The sequence below is a fragment of the Terrapene carolina genome, unplaced genomic scaffold (assembly GCF_002925995.2).
Source record: "Terrapene carolina triunguis isolate 2854851 unplaced genomic scaffold, T_m_triunguis-2.0 Scaffold69, whole genome shotgun sequence".
Lineage (NCBI taxonomy): Eukaryota > Metazoa > Chordata > Testudines > Emydidae > Terrapene > Terrapene triunguis.
The window spans coordinates 21,925,872-21,940,776 of NW_020664420.1; the positions used below are offsets into that span (position 1 = coordinate 21,925,872).

The window sequence follows — 14,905 nt, forward strand, 5'->3', positions numbered from 1 at the left end:
AATGTGGGATAGAAGACACTGGGTTTATCACACTTATCAATTTCCTGCTATTCCAAGGACACTGGGCATTGGTGCACCTTGGCTTCAGTGTGTAGTTGGTTGGATGGCGTTGGTGGCCTGTAATATACAGGAGGTTGCAAACTGGATGATCTGATGGTCCCTTTGGCCTTAAACTCTATGATTCTATGAAATGTTCCCATTCTCTTTGTCACAGTCCAGGGCAACTGCACCTGTGGTCCCCCTCTATGGTCCAGCAAAGGCTCCCACTCAAGGCTCCTGAGCCATTACCTCTCTTGGGTGGAGACCTGTGTCTTACTTGCTCCTGACTGGGGTTTTTCCAGGCTGCACTGTGAGTTCCCCAGCAAGTCAGACTGCCTAAACAGGCCTGCTTTGCTTTCTCCTCCGAGGCTATAAACGCCACCCTTATAAGTTACCACATAGCCCTTTCTAAGCAAGCAATGTTTTAAGGTAAAAACATTATGGAATAAACATATTGAAGAAAAAAAACCCAACAACCCTACACTCACGGTAATAAGGTTAGCAGAGATCTCCTGGATTCCATCCGGGTGCTGGTCAGTGTCAATCCACCAAGTTTTTCCCTGAGGTCACAAGTTGACAATAGTCATTCCTTTATACATTTTGAGTCTTTGATTTGGGACCCTGGGAACAGGTAATCAGCAGACTAAGGCTTAAGTCTTGCATAACTGGAGGAGGAACTTTACATACATCTCCCCCCTAGAGATTTAATAGGAAACACAGCTAACTTTGTTTGCCCCATAAGTTAATTCTTGTCTGGCACATTGTTTCAAACAGTCCTTTGAAGCTCATAACACTTCTGAGGGTTTACACTACTCATGTTTTCCCCACTCTAGAAGTTACATACAATTCCACAATAATACATAAATGTTGCATTTTTAATACAATGGACTCCAAAGCTACTTAAACTTAATTTGATAGGTTTTATCCATGGATATTGCATGAAATTGCCATATCTGTCGCACTGTCATTATGACAGCACATTCAATATGCCAACACAAAGTCTGCTGATTCTCGTATGTTTCTAACAGACCATTCTTAGGATGCTTCATTACAAAGAGCACTAGCAATATACATGATCAGCCCTTTTAAAATCTTTTAATTTTTATTGATTGTTTTGCAAGTACACGTAAAGGACTTTGACATATAGTTTACAGTACAATAGCCATTTATATCACCTTTTCACATTTTGCTTCTCTAAGGGACAAAATCATGTATTTGTTTAAATAATTAGAGAAATAAGTCATAGTGATATGACAGAATCACCACCTTCTTCAACTCAAGGGCATTATGTTATCTCTGTCTTGTGAAGTGCTGCCATCCAGGTAATGATCTCATTGATATCCCATTGGACCTTCATCATGCTTCCTGGCTTTCATGTTGCCATGGAGAAGAAAAAGGAGAACCTGTCATCACAACTACTACCTAGTTTGTACATTTCAACTATGAACCAGACTTGCTTCTGCTCTTCAACAGGAAAGTTGTTTGGTTGACTAACAAGAATGGCTTTGGCTGCTATGAAAATCAAGTTTATACATTTGCACTCATCATAATACAAGTCTTTCCAAAACATGACCACAGAATTAATACAGTTGGCTTATGGGGGGGGGGGTCACTTGACATTGGTCTAAGAATATAAATACCCTCCCATAGTATCAAGTTACTGAGGCAAATACAGATAGCATGGTAGTCCGATATTTACACGATAGTTGTATGTTGATAAGTCCTGATTCAACTCCTATCTCTGCTCACTAGTGTAACTCTATTGCCTCGAATTCTCCTGAGTGACACTCATACAAGTGTGAGGAGAATCAGGTCCAAAACATTCATCACACGTGGCAGTCCCCAAATGCTCTTTTATACTCTTGATCAAGTTTTGAATTTTCACTAAAGGAAAAATATTCCTACTTGCTGTACAGACTTTAGCTAATTAATCCACACAAGGTAAATCTCTCTTTTCAGTTAGGGAAACTGAAGCAGAGCATGTGTGTGTCTTTTCCAAGGCCACAAGTGAACAATCAGAAAAGCGAAGATTATAACTCAAGAGTTCTTGGCTCCCAGTCCTTTGCTTAGGGTTTTGAGATATTGAACTTCTAATTACTATTAGACCATTCCTCTCTTTCGAACATCAAGTCTAATGATAATCAGAGACTATAAGCGCGTCTGAATGAAGGATTTTAGGGGGAGAAGTAATATATATTTGCTGCTGCTCTCTCGCACCTATCAGATACCACAGTTGTGGTAAATATACTCTGAGGAAAACTTTAGACAGTCTCCACCAAATTAATTGCTATTGAGCTTAATTTAATATGGTTAATCCCATTAGATAACATTCAATTCTCTAGATTTTCTTAAAGATTTCCCCTCCTTTATTTAAACATACAGTTTTCTTTATAGACAAATTAAAAGTATTAAAGGAGTGGCAAATCCCCTCCTTACATAATATTCCCTTTGAAAAACAATATACACACTGAGTGTTCTTTAGTAAATCCAAGAGTAATTGCTAGCAGGAACCCATTTATGATCCCATCCATTCCATCAAATGTGGCTCTTAACTGATCCTCAGTAACAGAGATAATGATATGCACTTTTTACTTTCTACATCACCAGGACACTATACTCTCTCAACAGCAAACACTATCCGTGAAGGGTCTTTGTGGATTAGCTCAGGTTACTTAGCTGTTCGATCATCAACCCCAAATTGTTTTATGCAAACCCACAGTGCATTAGTTTCCATTATAGCAGAGCCATTACTGAGTAATCCCATAGAAATCTAGCTATACAAAACCCCTGGGAATAACTTCTTCAATCTGATTTTTTTGGTTTTACTTCAAATGGGTGGAAATGGTCAAACCGTTAATTGACATCTTTTCCCAGAGCTTAGAATATAGGAAACCTCCTGATCTTAGAGCTGGTTGGAAACGAGGGCCAGTGCAGGATTTTTGCTTGCAGCTATTCTGGAGTGCTTTTGCCAGTGTCACTTCAAATCTTTCAAACAAATTAAATATCAGACAAAACTCTCTTTGTATTAAACCCGACCTTAACACTACCACTTATGCAACAGCTTTCTTCTTCAGATATTCACTTGTAGGCCTTGGCTACACCCCCAAGTTATATACCGGTATAGTTAAAGGAGTACAACACCCCAGTGTGCACACGGTTATACTGGTGTACAGGTGCTTATGCTAGTATAGCTTATTACTTTAGGGAAAGGAGGAGATGCTGTTCTGGTATAATGCACATTTATACAGGTATAACTGGATCCACAGTAGGGGCTGTACCAGTATAGCAATACACATTCACACCCTTAATCAAATTAGTTATATCAGTACAAATATGTGTGGAGATCAGGCCTACTTTTACAAGAACCCCGTGAAGGAGTATTATTCCCCATTAAAGTGAGGGAAATGAAGGAGAGAAGCCCAAGGATACTGAGGAGCTAGGACATTGGAGGACTATTTCTGGCCCCCAGTGCTGTGTTCAGAACATCCCCCTACTCTTCCCACAACATGAAGCAAATAGCACTTTATGAAGTGGGAGACTCCCTCATCTGTCTCAAGTTCAGTTTTTCCTTTCTCCCTCTGCCTGGGTTGCTTATATTATGTATCGTTTTCTTTTGCATGGCTTCCTGGCATACAGCTGACTCTTACTGCCGAAGTCACGTGTATGACAGGACCTCATTTAACCAAAGCATTTTGGGAACTTCCAAAATATTTAGAAGAATTGGGAAGGAAGCCACTGCATCTGGAGCTAGTACTAGACTTTGGTTAACGTGGACTTTTGTGAATTGGGGTCCCATGTAATGGAGTTACACTGTACTGGCCTGCGAAGGAAGGACCTGTGTTGTCAGAGTTATACTATATAGAAAAACAATCGTTCTCTTTGTAACTGAGTGGGAAAGGGAAAAGCCTTATCAAGTGGGGAGGGTAGGAAACCCAGGGAAAGGAAACTGCATTTCATCTTGACTGTGGCTTCTATGCATGCGGGTCCTGAAACACTACTGGCTCGCTGGATCAGCAAGAGCTGGGGAAAGAGCTGATAAACAGGGAGCCTATCACTTTACAACTTTCCTCAATCCGAATTTGAACAGTTGATAAAATGTCAGTTCAGAAAAGGAGCTCCTTTCCCTGACTCTTCCACAGTTACTAAACCCTTCTCCCCACAGCCCAGCATTATCCCTGTCCACGCACCTTTCCTCTCTGTGACCAAGGCCCATATCCCTTTGCAAGGCCATCAACTTGCCTGTTTGAGGGAAGAGACCCTTTGTGTTTCCCTCCCAAAGTAGCCCCTTTCTGAGTTACACATTTATGGGTTTCATCATTCAAATAGAAGGGACCAGAGTCATACTCTAGAAGGTGTCCCCTCTCCTCGTTAACACCAGTACATAGCACCATGGGAAATGATCATACATTCAAGGTTAAGGGCCCAATTGCTCCCATTGATTTCAATGAGAGTTTTGCCATTGACTTATTGGTAACAGGTTGAGGACCCAAGTTTTCACAAAAGAGAAGTGGCAGCCAATGTGTCAGATGTACATCTGCGGGTCTACATGTTTGCTACAAGCTCAGCAATCACCCCCCAGAAGAAAATCAACAAGTGCCTCACCATGCATTAGAATTACCATGACATTTGCAGTATTTCCACTTCCAGTGGTTAACTTGTTGATAAAACTTCAGCAAATGCACAGGCAGTTGGAAGTTGGCATGCACATTGTCTGTTTGCACAATAGGTCTGTACTTTTTAAAAAATGTAGTCCTCAGCAATAAGACTACTTCTACAAGGCATTTCCTTGGGCCAATGCTTATTAACAGTCATGGTTGTAGTATGATGTTATCAAAAAAGTAGGTATTAAAACTGGACTGTAATGTCATGTGAGAAACAGCTATACACAGCTATCACAGCCTGAGTCTAACTACTAGGAAACTACTTTAAAAGCCCTTTAAAAAAAGTATAATTGCAAAACAGACACTGATTTCCCTTCACTGAGCTCCTGTTTGGAAACAAGAACTCTGGCAAGTCCAGACCAGCCTGCTTTTCAGGTTGAAATCTGCCTCATCGGTATGAGATTTGGTGAAACCTAGAAAAAAGGAGAGAGAAAAAAATAAGTTGGCAAACACACGCAACAGTGCAAACTAGGTTATTGTAAGTATGTCCCCGACCCTTGATTTCCAACTATGAAACATTGCAGCAGCAGAAATCCCATTACCAACTTGCTTTTAATATATAAACATAGTTGAGATTTTCCAATGGTTATTGCACTGCCATTACAATATTAACACAAGACTGCCAAGGAATCCTTAGCTAATAAACCTCATTATCCTAAAATAGCTCAGCTTGTCCATCAATCTGCCTCAAACACCTGACAAAACAGAAGTGTCCTGTCATGATGGGCCCATGTAGAACAATTCAAAGATTGGGTTTAATAAAAATGGTATCCGTGGCTGTGCAGCCAGTTTGAATGGGATATAATCAGGAAAGACAGAGTATTTTCAGCTAGCATTAATACAGTGCAAGGTTATTTACACTTTCTTACCCTCCACCTCCCAACTTATTCCGTCACAAGGATATTTTTATTTGATTGTTTTCTAAGTCATTCATTCCCAGCATATATGGTAGTGTATAAAATTTAAAACCAATTAGTAATATAGACCGAGACAGAGCAGCCATCCTAGCAAAACAGAATGGGCAACAGAAAAATAACCCAAAAGGGAGAGCTGATGAAAAAAAGAATGCATGTGTGGGATGTGAAGTGGGGGGGAGGAAATTTGCTGGGGGTGGAGAGCTGAAACAGTGCACAAATGACTGATCCAAATTAATATGGCTATAACTAAGCTCTGAGTACAGAGACAGAGGGACACTGCTGGATAGCCCCAGGAAGGGATCGCCTTCTGCTCCCAGCCCCATGAAGAGCAAAGACAACCTGGATGACACCAGCTGCCTATGATGACAGAGAATACCTCCAGTACCTCAGGTCTAGATGATTAATCAGTCTCCATAAAATCTCACCCACTGCATTTCTTCTGCCTCCTTATCCCACCCATTTCACATTGCTGAACATGCTCACACATTATGTCTTTGCAACCATTAGTGGCCTGTTGCTTTTAGAGGTGCAGGTCTTTATTTCCTACAGATAATGCCCAGTTTAATTTCTTGAATTATTCTTCCTTGAACCACAATAAATCATCATTTACATGCAGTCTCTTGTGGAAGTAGCAGCTGATAAACCAGGCTTGGTTCATGCAGAGTGTATTTATTGTGCTGAATGTTAATGAAACATCTTGGTGGAATGAGACACTATACATTGATTTTTCAAAGCTCAGTGTAAAGTGGGATAATAAATCGCTACAAGTGTGTGCATTGAGCAGTGGGAGAAACTCCCTCAGTGTATGGACATCTTGGGACTGGTTCCAGGAGGCTTACATTTTCACATCTTAAAATGCATATGCACTGTATTTAGCATGGGGCAATTCTGCCAGCCTTGAGCTGTACTTCACTCCATGAGTGGTTCCACTGAAATAAATAAAAATACTTGAGGAGTAAGGAGCTATTGAAGGTGAGTGAGAATGGCAGACTCTATTCCTGTATTTTCTGACAACAGTGACAAAATCCAATTACAGTAAGTGGATATTGTTTGTCTGTTGTCATGGTTTTCAGTACCAGTGTGGCTTGGAGTGTTTTACATTTGAATGAGCACATTACGTTAAATCTCACATTTGTCTCATTTTTATTTGCACATCTGACACTACAGCTGTCCCTTGTGTGCCCAGCATTCGCTCCCTTCAAGGGTCTGATCCACTGAAAGTCAATGGGGTTGCCCATTCTTAGCACTCTTCAGAATCAGGCCTAAATATAACTGTTTGCTAAGAATAAATAAAATTAAATAAGCAGAAAAATGCTTGAGCAGCCCAAGGATGGTTTATGGTTTAAAATCAGGGAACCATCAAGTTTACAATGCATAGACTCCCCGTGGGTCTAAATCCCAACCGGATCCACTCAGTTCTATAGCCCTTTGAGGCAGATAAATACCTATGTTACAGAGTGTGTCTTTCTATCTGTGGCATGTCTCAGAGGTCTGCTCTGCTTGGACATCAAAAATCCCAGGGCATTTTGGCTGAGGCCCTTGTGTCCTCAGCCAAAACTTTCTCCTTCCCACCTCCAAGGGTGTGATGTGAGTTGATTGTATGGTTGGGCATATGGTTTATATGCCTAAAAAGTTACTATATCATGCTACCTGGAAATTATTTTACTTGCAGATAAAGGCATTAGTTAAAGAGCATATTCTAGCCTCTTTGTACAAAACTCCCTTTGTCAATGTAAGTTCCACGGTGGGAGAGGGGTGACAAGGAGAGAAAACAGGCTTTGCATTTAAAACATTCTCCATCATATAAACAAGCCATTGTTTTTATAAAAAGGAAAGACATCTCTATGAAATAAAACCACAGAGAAGTTGATGATATCCCATACTTTGTATTATTTTTCATTCATTGGCTTGAACTTTGGTTAAAAAGAAACGGAACTGTCTAACAGCTGCTTGATAGTCAAACATGGGTTGTTTTTCTTGGTCTGAAAGCCATTGTTTTGAGCTCCATGTTAGCTTTTAATGTCTTTTTGTATCCCTGATCTAGAATTGAGCTTTCACAGGAAAAAACAAGAAGCTGAATCTTTATGTAGACAGACTTGCCTTATCTATTTTTATAATGCAATACATCTACGAAAGAATGTTTCCTTATTCTGTTCTCTCATGGTCTCATCAAAGCTATAAACTAGTACAAGCCAAAAGAGATTACTCTGCCAAGCTGATCTACAAGCCAGGCGGTAGCAGATGTGATTTAAGTGTACAAGATAAGCCAATACTTTGTCTTCACAGCCTTGTGAAATCCAGGGTGAATTGTTTATTTTTGATACAATGCCAGGTTCCTAATAAAGATTGGTGACTCTAAATCACTTGTCCCTTGGCATGTAGCTGCTGTGGATGTCTTCGAGGAGTGGCTTTTTCAAGCACATAAACCGGCTGTGAAAATAACAATGTACAGCCAAATCTCTCTCAAAGAAACCATCATATTTCTAAATGGCTTTCCTTGTATATTTTTCTTACAAGAAGCAGTATGGAGCCAAAAGGATCTGTATTATGGGCAGCACCCTGTATGGCTCAGTATAAAATTAAGTACAAATTGTGCAGTCATGCATTAAACCTTAAATTGTAACAAACCCAAAAGACAGTTATTTTAGCTAACGTTTTCTAAAGCCATTGAAAAATACTATCAACAGAAATGTTCAACTCCATAATCTATTTTCCTTAGTTCTATTCAAAATTGTACTCCTTCACAGGCAAAGATATAAGATGAGAGAATTCTGCCTTTCATTTCTATCTGCACAACGTCATTAAAGTCATTAAAAAACACCAACAAGGAGTCCTTGTGGCACCTTAGAGACTAACACATTTATTAGGGTATAAGCTTTTGTGGGCTAGAACCCACTTCATCAGATGCATGGAGTGGAAAACACAGTAGCAGGTGTATATATATATACACATAGGACATGAAAAGATGGGAGTTGCCTTACCAAGTCGGGGGTCAGTCTAACGAGACAATTCAATTAACAGTAGAATACCAAGGGAGTAAAATCATTGTTATTGCTCTGGTGTAAACAGGAGCATTTTGGTGTATGAGGAAAAGCATTCACAACGCAGCTCTTCGGGTATTATTCTACCACAGAGTTCAGGGCTTGAGCTAGGTGAAATGTTTTTGATGAATAAACTATTCGCTGAAAAACGCAGTTTCAGTCAACCGGAAACTATTCACGAATTTGTGTAAAGTTCTCCAAATAGTTTTGACTGAACCCCAACCCTGAAATGTTTCAGTAGCATTGAAATGAAAATGCTTCATTTTGACCCAACCCAATATTTTGTTTCAATATTGGACATTTTGACAAAAGTGGACTAAGTTTACAAAACACTGGGTGGAGAAGAGGGAGGCAAGACCCCTCCGTTATAACCTTTAGGCCAGTAGTTAGGACACTCACCTAGGATATGGGAGACCCAAGGTTCAAGTCCCCCCTCTGCCTGATGAGAAGGGTCTCCCAAGTTGAAGACAATGCCCCAAGCCATGGGGCTATGGAATATTCTGGGGTGACTCTCTCTCAATCTCTCCTCTTGAAGCTGTTCCAGTTTGTATAAACTATTAAATAGGCTGTATCAACATTGCAAAACAACAACCACCACCACCACCACCACCAACCATGGCTGCGAGTTTCTCAGCCCAGGTAAATTGATTTGGGCTCAAATTATGGGGCTAAAAATAGCAATATTGATGTTCCCACCCAGGCTGGAGCCCCCCAACAAAGGAGGAGGGCCTCAGAGCCTAGACTCTAGCCTGCATGGGAATATCTACATTGCTATTTTTAGCCCCACAACATGATCCCTGTGAGCGTGAGTCAGTTGACCCAGGCTGTGAGTCTCTCTGCCATGCTTTGGGGTGGTTTTTTTTTTTCTTGCAGTGTTTATGTATCATAGTCATTGGAGTGGGTCTTAAATGTGGATCTACCCTAATGAGTACCCTAGCCAACAGGCTATACAGTCACTCTCTTCCCCTGGCCCAATGACTATCAGTTGTCATTATGAATGACTGCCACATGTGCTACTACAGTAGCTTCAGCCATTAGCTCTTTAAATGCCTATCACAAATGGCCCATAAAAATACATTAAATATTTTGTGGCTTTTTAAACTTGCAAGATTAAAGCAGAGTGGATACAGAGTGAATGCAAAAAAAGATGAATCTAAAAGGTCAATTTTCAATTCCTTTGCATTGACTTTACTGATTGCATGAGAGGCTCTCTGTGATTGGAGAAAAATAAATTCGGACATTATCAAAGTATGCAAAAAATCAATCCCTTTCCTTAAAGCATTACTGGAAGGATGATCAAAACCAGTTCTTTTGTGTAAAGTACTGCTGAATACAGAGGGTTGTTTCAAAAGAGAAATTTTAAAACACAAGGTTAATAGAGTAACTTCAGTAAGGTGTTATGTGGACAATGAATTATGCAGCCAAGTTGTTTTTATAGCAATGTGTTATACTCTGCCAGTTGCAGGTCATTTCAACATTAAAAATAGATTCAGCTAATTGGGAGGAATTCTATTTTTAGAAGTGACCTGCCTCTACCTGCTTTAAAAAAATGCAGAACAATAAAACTAACACACAATATTTTGGCGCTGTTTAGTGAAACGTATTCCTACAGATGCAAATGCTGAAGCTTATGAAGTAAAAATATCTGGCCTGCGATCTTACAATTCTCAGCCCCACCTGGCAAGGACTCCACAAGGGGTTGTTGTCCACATTAGTGTATCCCACTGTAGCACTGGAGCCATGTTTTCTTTATTATTTTGTATTTTGGTAGTATAGAATGCAGAGTGTACTAGGTAGCACCCTCACCTGAAGGACAGCATCTGTCCTCACTTTCCCTGCCCCGAAAGGTTTTACCAAGTAAGAGGACAAGCACCATATTGTGGGTGTGGAAGGAGGATAGTGGCAGGGTGCTACCCCAGAGCACCCCCTGGTGGCACAGCAATGTCCTGTAGGCACACTTTCCTCAGCTCCCTTTAGTGGGGTTCAGAAATCAATTACTTGCCTCCACAGTCTTTAAACAATATTTCCCTTCCCCTGGGATCTAATTCAGGGATTCTCAAACTGGGAGTCGTGAGGTTATTACATGGGGGGGGTCGTGAGCTGTCAGCCTCTACCCCAAACTCCACTTTGCCTCTAGCATTTATAATGGTGCTAAATATATAAAAAAGTCTTTTTAATTTATAAAGGGGGGTGTTCGCACTCAGAGGCTTGCTCTGTGAAAGGGCTCACCAGTACAAAAGTTTGAGAACCACTGATCTAATTTATTTAGCTTATACAACTTCCCTCAAAGAGCTCCCCTTTACGTTCAGGAGGCCTTACCAGCCCTCTCTCTTGGGGACTTGATATTTTTAGTCCTGGTCTATAGATTCTTCCCTTATGTTCAGGGGTCTTCCTAGCCTTCCTCTTTGGAGTGGGGGGGGGGGACTTTCTGTCAAACTTCTCCCTCCTTGGCACAGAAGGCCCTTGTTGCAATCTGATCTTTACCTCAGGTCAACTGTGGCTTTCAATCAGCTTCTCCGCCAGTAGACCCCGTTGTCCCTTTTCTACCTGGACTGGGAGAGGTCAGCAAGTATCAACCTTCCACTGCTGGTGTCTCTAGGCTCTGAGAGAAGAGGCAGCACATACACAGCCCTCTTTCCCAGAGCCGGTGAGGGTTGGTTGGGAGAGAAGGGAGCCCTGTCCCACCCTCTCTACAAAAGCTCTTGGTCTTGTCCCTTAAGGAAGAGCAGCACAGGTTGTCCCCAGACACAGACTGTTCCCTGGACCGCTTCCTCTCTTCCCATATCTGCCTTTGTCATTTTTCTAGATCCTTGAGTACCAAACCATAAAGGGGCCACAGCATGGCACAGGGGTGGAAGGACCTGTAGGCCCTACTACTAATAAGCGGACAGATTACCTTTGTCACAAGAATACATTCAAAATATGTACAATCATTTTATGCACAATATACGGCATCTGTTTTATTAAATATTCATCATTAGTTATACCCCACTGCCCCTCAAGTCTTTCCATCTTTAATTGGCCAGTTTCATATATGCATCACTGAAGAAGTGAGACTCTTGAGAAGGGATTTGAAGGATGAGAGGGTAGCAGCCTTATGGATTAGTACAGAGAGAATGTTTCACACACATGGGGCAATTTTAAACTGTGTGTTGGAAAATGTAGTAAGAAAAATCAGTACACAAAAGGGGGCTGGGTGAGCTAATTTTTACACCATTGAACAGGCTCAAATATTCACCCACCATCCTAGTGAAGCTGACCTATCCCCTTCAATGCATTAGCTCAATTTCACTCCCCAATTGTCCTTGCCAATCCAGTCCCCCTCTCCAGTTCTTCTACTGCTCCCATCCAGTCCCCAATCCCAGGCCTAACACCCTCACTCGCTCTCACCTTAGTCAACCTACAACTTCCCTCCCTGCTCTCATGGCAAGCATCCATTCGATCTAAACTTCAGTACCACCCTCTGCCCCGACACAGTCACCCACACACACTTTGAAAGGTGAAAGCTATTGGATTACAAAAAAAAAAGGTTTATGTGCTTTTCTTATCTGTTAAAATGGCTAGGTCTGGAACATGACGACTACATTTGTTCATACAACGACTTACTGTAAAGTCACAGCCAGTGCTTTTCTTGATTTCATCCACTGACAGTCCTTCCCAGATTTCAATCAAGGTCAGTCCTTTTTTCTTGTCCACATCAAACACAGCCTGTCAGATTCAAATAAAATATGAGTCATTTTTAGTGTAAGAAGGGATAATAAGGAAATGACTATTCATATAATAAAAAATGGTGAACTGAAATATGTACATTTCCATTAAAATGGTAACAAATTATGCTATCTACATGTGTCAATTTTCTTACGTATAACTGTCCAGTAAATATCAGTGTAATATTCATTAGTACTTGAAAGAATAAAAACAAACAGGGTAGTTTCATACTTTCACAATATTATCTGTTATTCTTTGGATGAATTCAGCCCTCTTAGACAAATTGGTAGGGATGGGACCTACATCTTACTGGGCAATTCCGGTTGGATTTTATGCTTGCCTGGGAGGTGACAATTGGTGGTGGAAGAAGGGATTGCTTGCTTTCTTTGTTTTTTAGGTTAGGGTCAGAAGTGAAATACATTTGATTGTTTGAAGGGTCCATGGGTGATTTTCTCCTCTGTCAATTGCACCATCCAATTTTGTCCAATTTGATTATTTTGAGTCCAGGGCTGCCAATGAAGCAGAGGGATTTTTTTTGTTTTTTTTTGTTTTTAAACCCAGAACACCTGGGATAAAGTGGCAAAGCCTGTGTAAGTGAGCAAGGACAGCACCTTTTGAAGCTTTTTCTGGCACTCTGGCTACTGCTTTGCACTTCAACAGCTCACAGCACATTTAATAATAAATAAATAAATAAATAAATAAATAAAGGCTGTTTCTGTATTTCCACAAACGCAAAATACAGGTAATGTGGGATTGAATGGGTGCCTGCCAGACAGAGTTATACTGGTTGCATGCTAGTAGCCAATAAAACTCATAATATATCTAGACATTTTCCCAGAGAAAGTCAGTTGAAAAAGGTGAAGGTTTAACCTGGAATCAAAGGGAAGTCACAGATTTGACACAGGAGTGGATTGAAGCTCAGACTGAACGCTTAATTATCCTTCCCTGGGACATATCAGGCTATAAATTTGATTTACGAGATTACAAAGGGATTTACATCCCTAAATCTGAAAACAGAAACTGGGGGTAAGAAACACCTACTTTAGGATGTTGGTTTGAGGATCGTTAGAGTTTCCAATTGAATTTAAGTGATATTCTGGTGTATACATAAGAGCCATTTCTTATAGGAATATATGATAGGTGCATATATGTACATAGGAGGATCTGACCAGGGCTGGTTTTTATAAAAATTTCTATAGGTTACTTGCTTTTTCCCAATCTTTGTTCAACTTTCCTTTTCAACTATACATTTGTATGTAGCCTGTTACTAGAGTCCGACTATAAATAAGTTTCACCTTTCATTTGTTTTCCTCTACCTTGTGGAGAAAGATTTATTTAAGATAACAGTAATAAGCTACTGGGGGGAAAATGGCATCTAACATGACTGCTTTTGAAGCACACTACTTGGTAATCTCTGTGGGAGCCCTCTCATCATACTTTTAGCCCTCAAAATGTAAGCACTTATAATAAAATAAAGGTGGTTGCAGCAATAACTTAATTTCCTCAACCTCTATTGGAAAGGTCCACTGAACTACTTTGTGCAGCAAACTGACTGTTTGGGGTTCAGTTCTGCCTCCCTTACTCACACTGAGTAGTAATTTACTTCACAAGTAGTCCCATGAGAGGCTGACAGCAGACACTATTCATAATTCTATCACAGGCATTTGAAACCAGAATGTGTTTGAAAACGTGGCCCAGTATGTTTGGGTGCTAAAGGATCACATTTTTCAAAGGAAAACTGGGACCCACCCAAACTCTTGAATCCACCTCCAACAGGATCTATCCTTTTCATTGTTAAGTGATGCTGCATATCATTCATGCTTGCACTAAAGTAAATTTAAATATGATTTGGTGGCACTTTCTAGGGGGAAAAAAAGACTGGAAGAGGACTAAAGAAATGTACTTTACCTTCTCCGTAATGATACGATTTACACATTGTTTCCCAGTAAGTGGCAAATTACATTTTTCCATAATTTTGTGGACGTTGCCCTGCATTTAACAATAGACAGACAAACATTAGCTTTCAAGAACCAATACTTCATGTTCAGAATTCAGATAAGGATGAGAAAATAAGATGCTTAAAGCATCACAGGCATAAGCACCCTGCATGCATGAAACACACACTGTACTCAGACTTCTAACGCCGGAGTCTTTTCCTATGGCAGATTATATCTGATTCCAAACACTTTGTGCTAGAGCATGTCTTGGATCATGCGGAGGAGTAAAAGGGAATAAGAACTTCTTTACATCCTTGTGTGGGCTACACAGACCCTATGCCCAGTGTATTTCTACTTACTGCTTCCCTCTTCCTGGAGCACATGGGTGGGGAATGGGTGGAGCCCTAGCCAATTAATGCAGCTGAGCTGGTCTGGGGCTGTCATAATTGGCTGCTGGAATAAGGGGAAGGCAGGGAGGGAACTATGCCTCAAAGAAATCTCTCTGGAGAACCATGCCTCCTGGGGTGGTGCAATTCATAGAGCTTGTCTTGCTTGGGGCTGTGCCTAAAAGCACAATCTAGCTCTTTATTATTCAGGTGAAA

At 40.7% G+C, this 14,905-nt stretch overlaps 1 protein-coding gene across 1 annotated transcript in view; it reads right to left on the reverse strand.

Moving 5' to 3' along the window:
• Positions 1 to 1,643: 1,643 nt before the first annotated feature.
• Positions 1,644 to 14,905, reverse strand: part of OXCT1 (3-oxoacid CoA-transferase 1) — a 126,949-nt gene continuing 113,687 nt past the window's right edge. The window contains exons 15-17 of the mRNA XM_024198963.3: positions 14,275 to 14,355; positions 12,265 to 12,366; positions 1,644 to 5,113 (exon numbers count right to left, since the gene is read on the reverse strand). Coding sequence (XP_024054731.2) covers positions 5,072 to 5,113; positions 12,265 to 12,366; positions 14,275 to 14,355 — 225 coding nt within the window. The 3' untranslated portion in view covers positions 1,644 to 5,071. The remainder of the gene's footprint in view (positions 5,114 to 12,264; positions 12,367 to 14,274; positions 14,356 to 14,905) is intronic.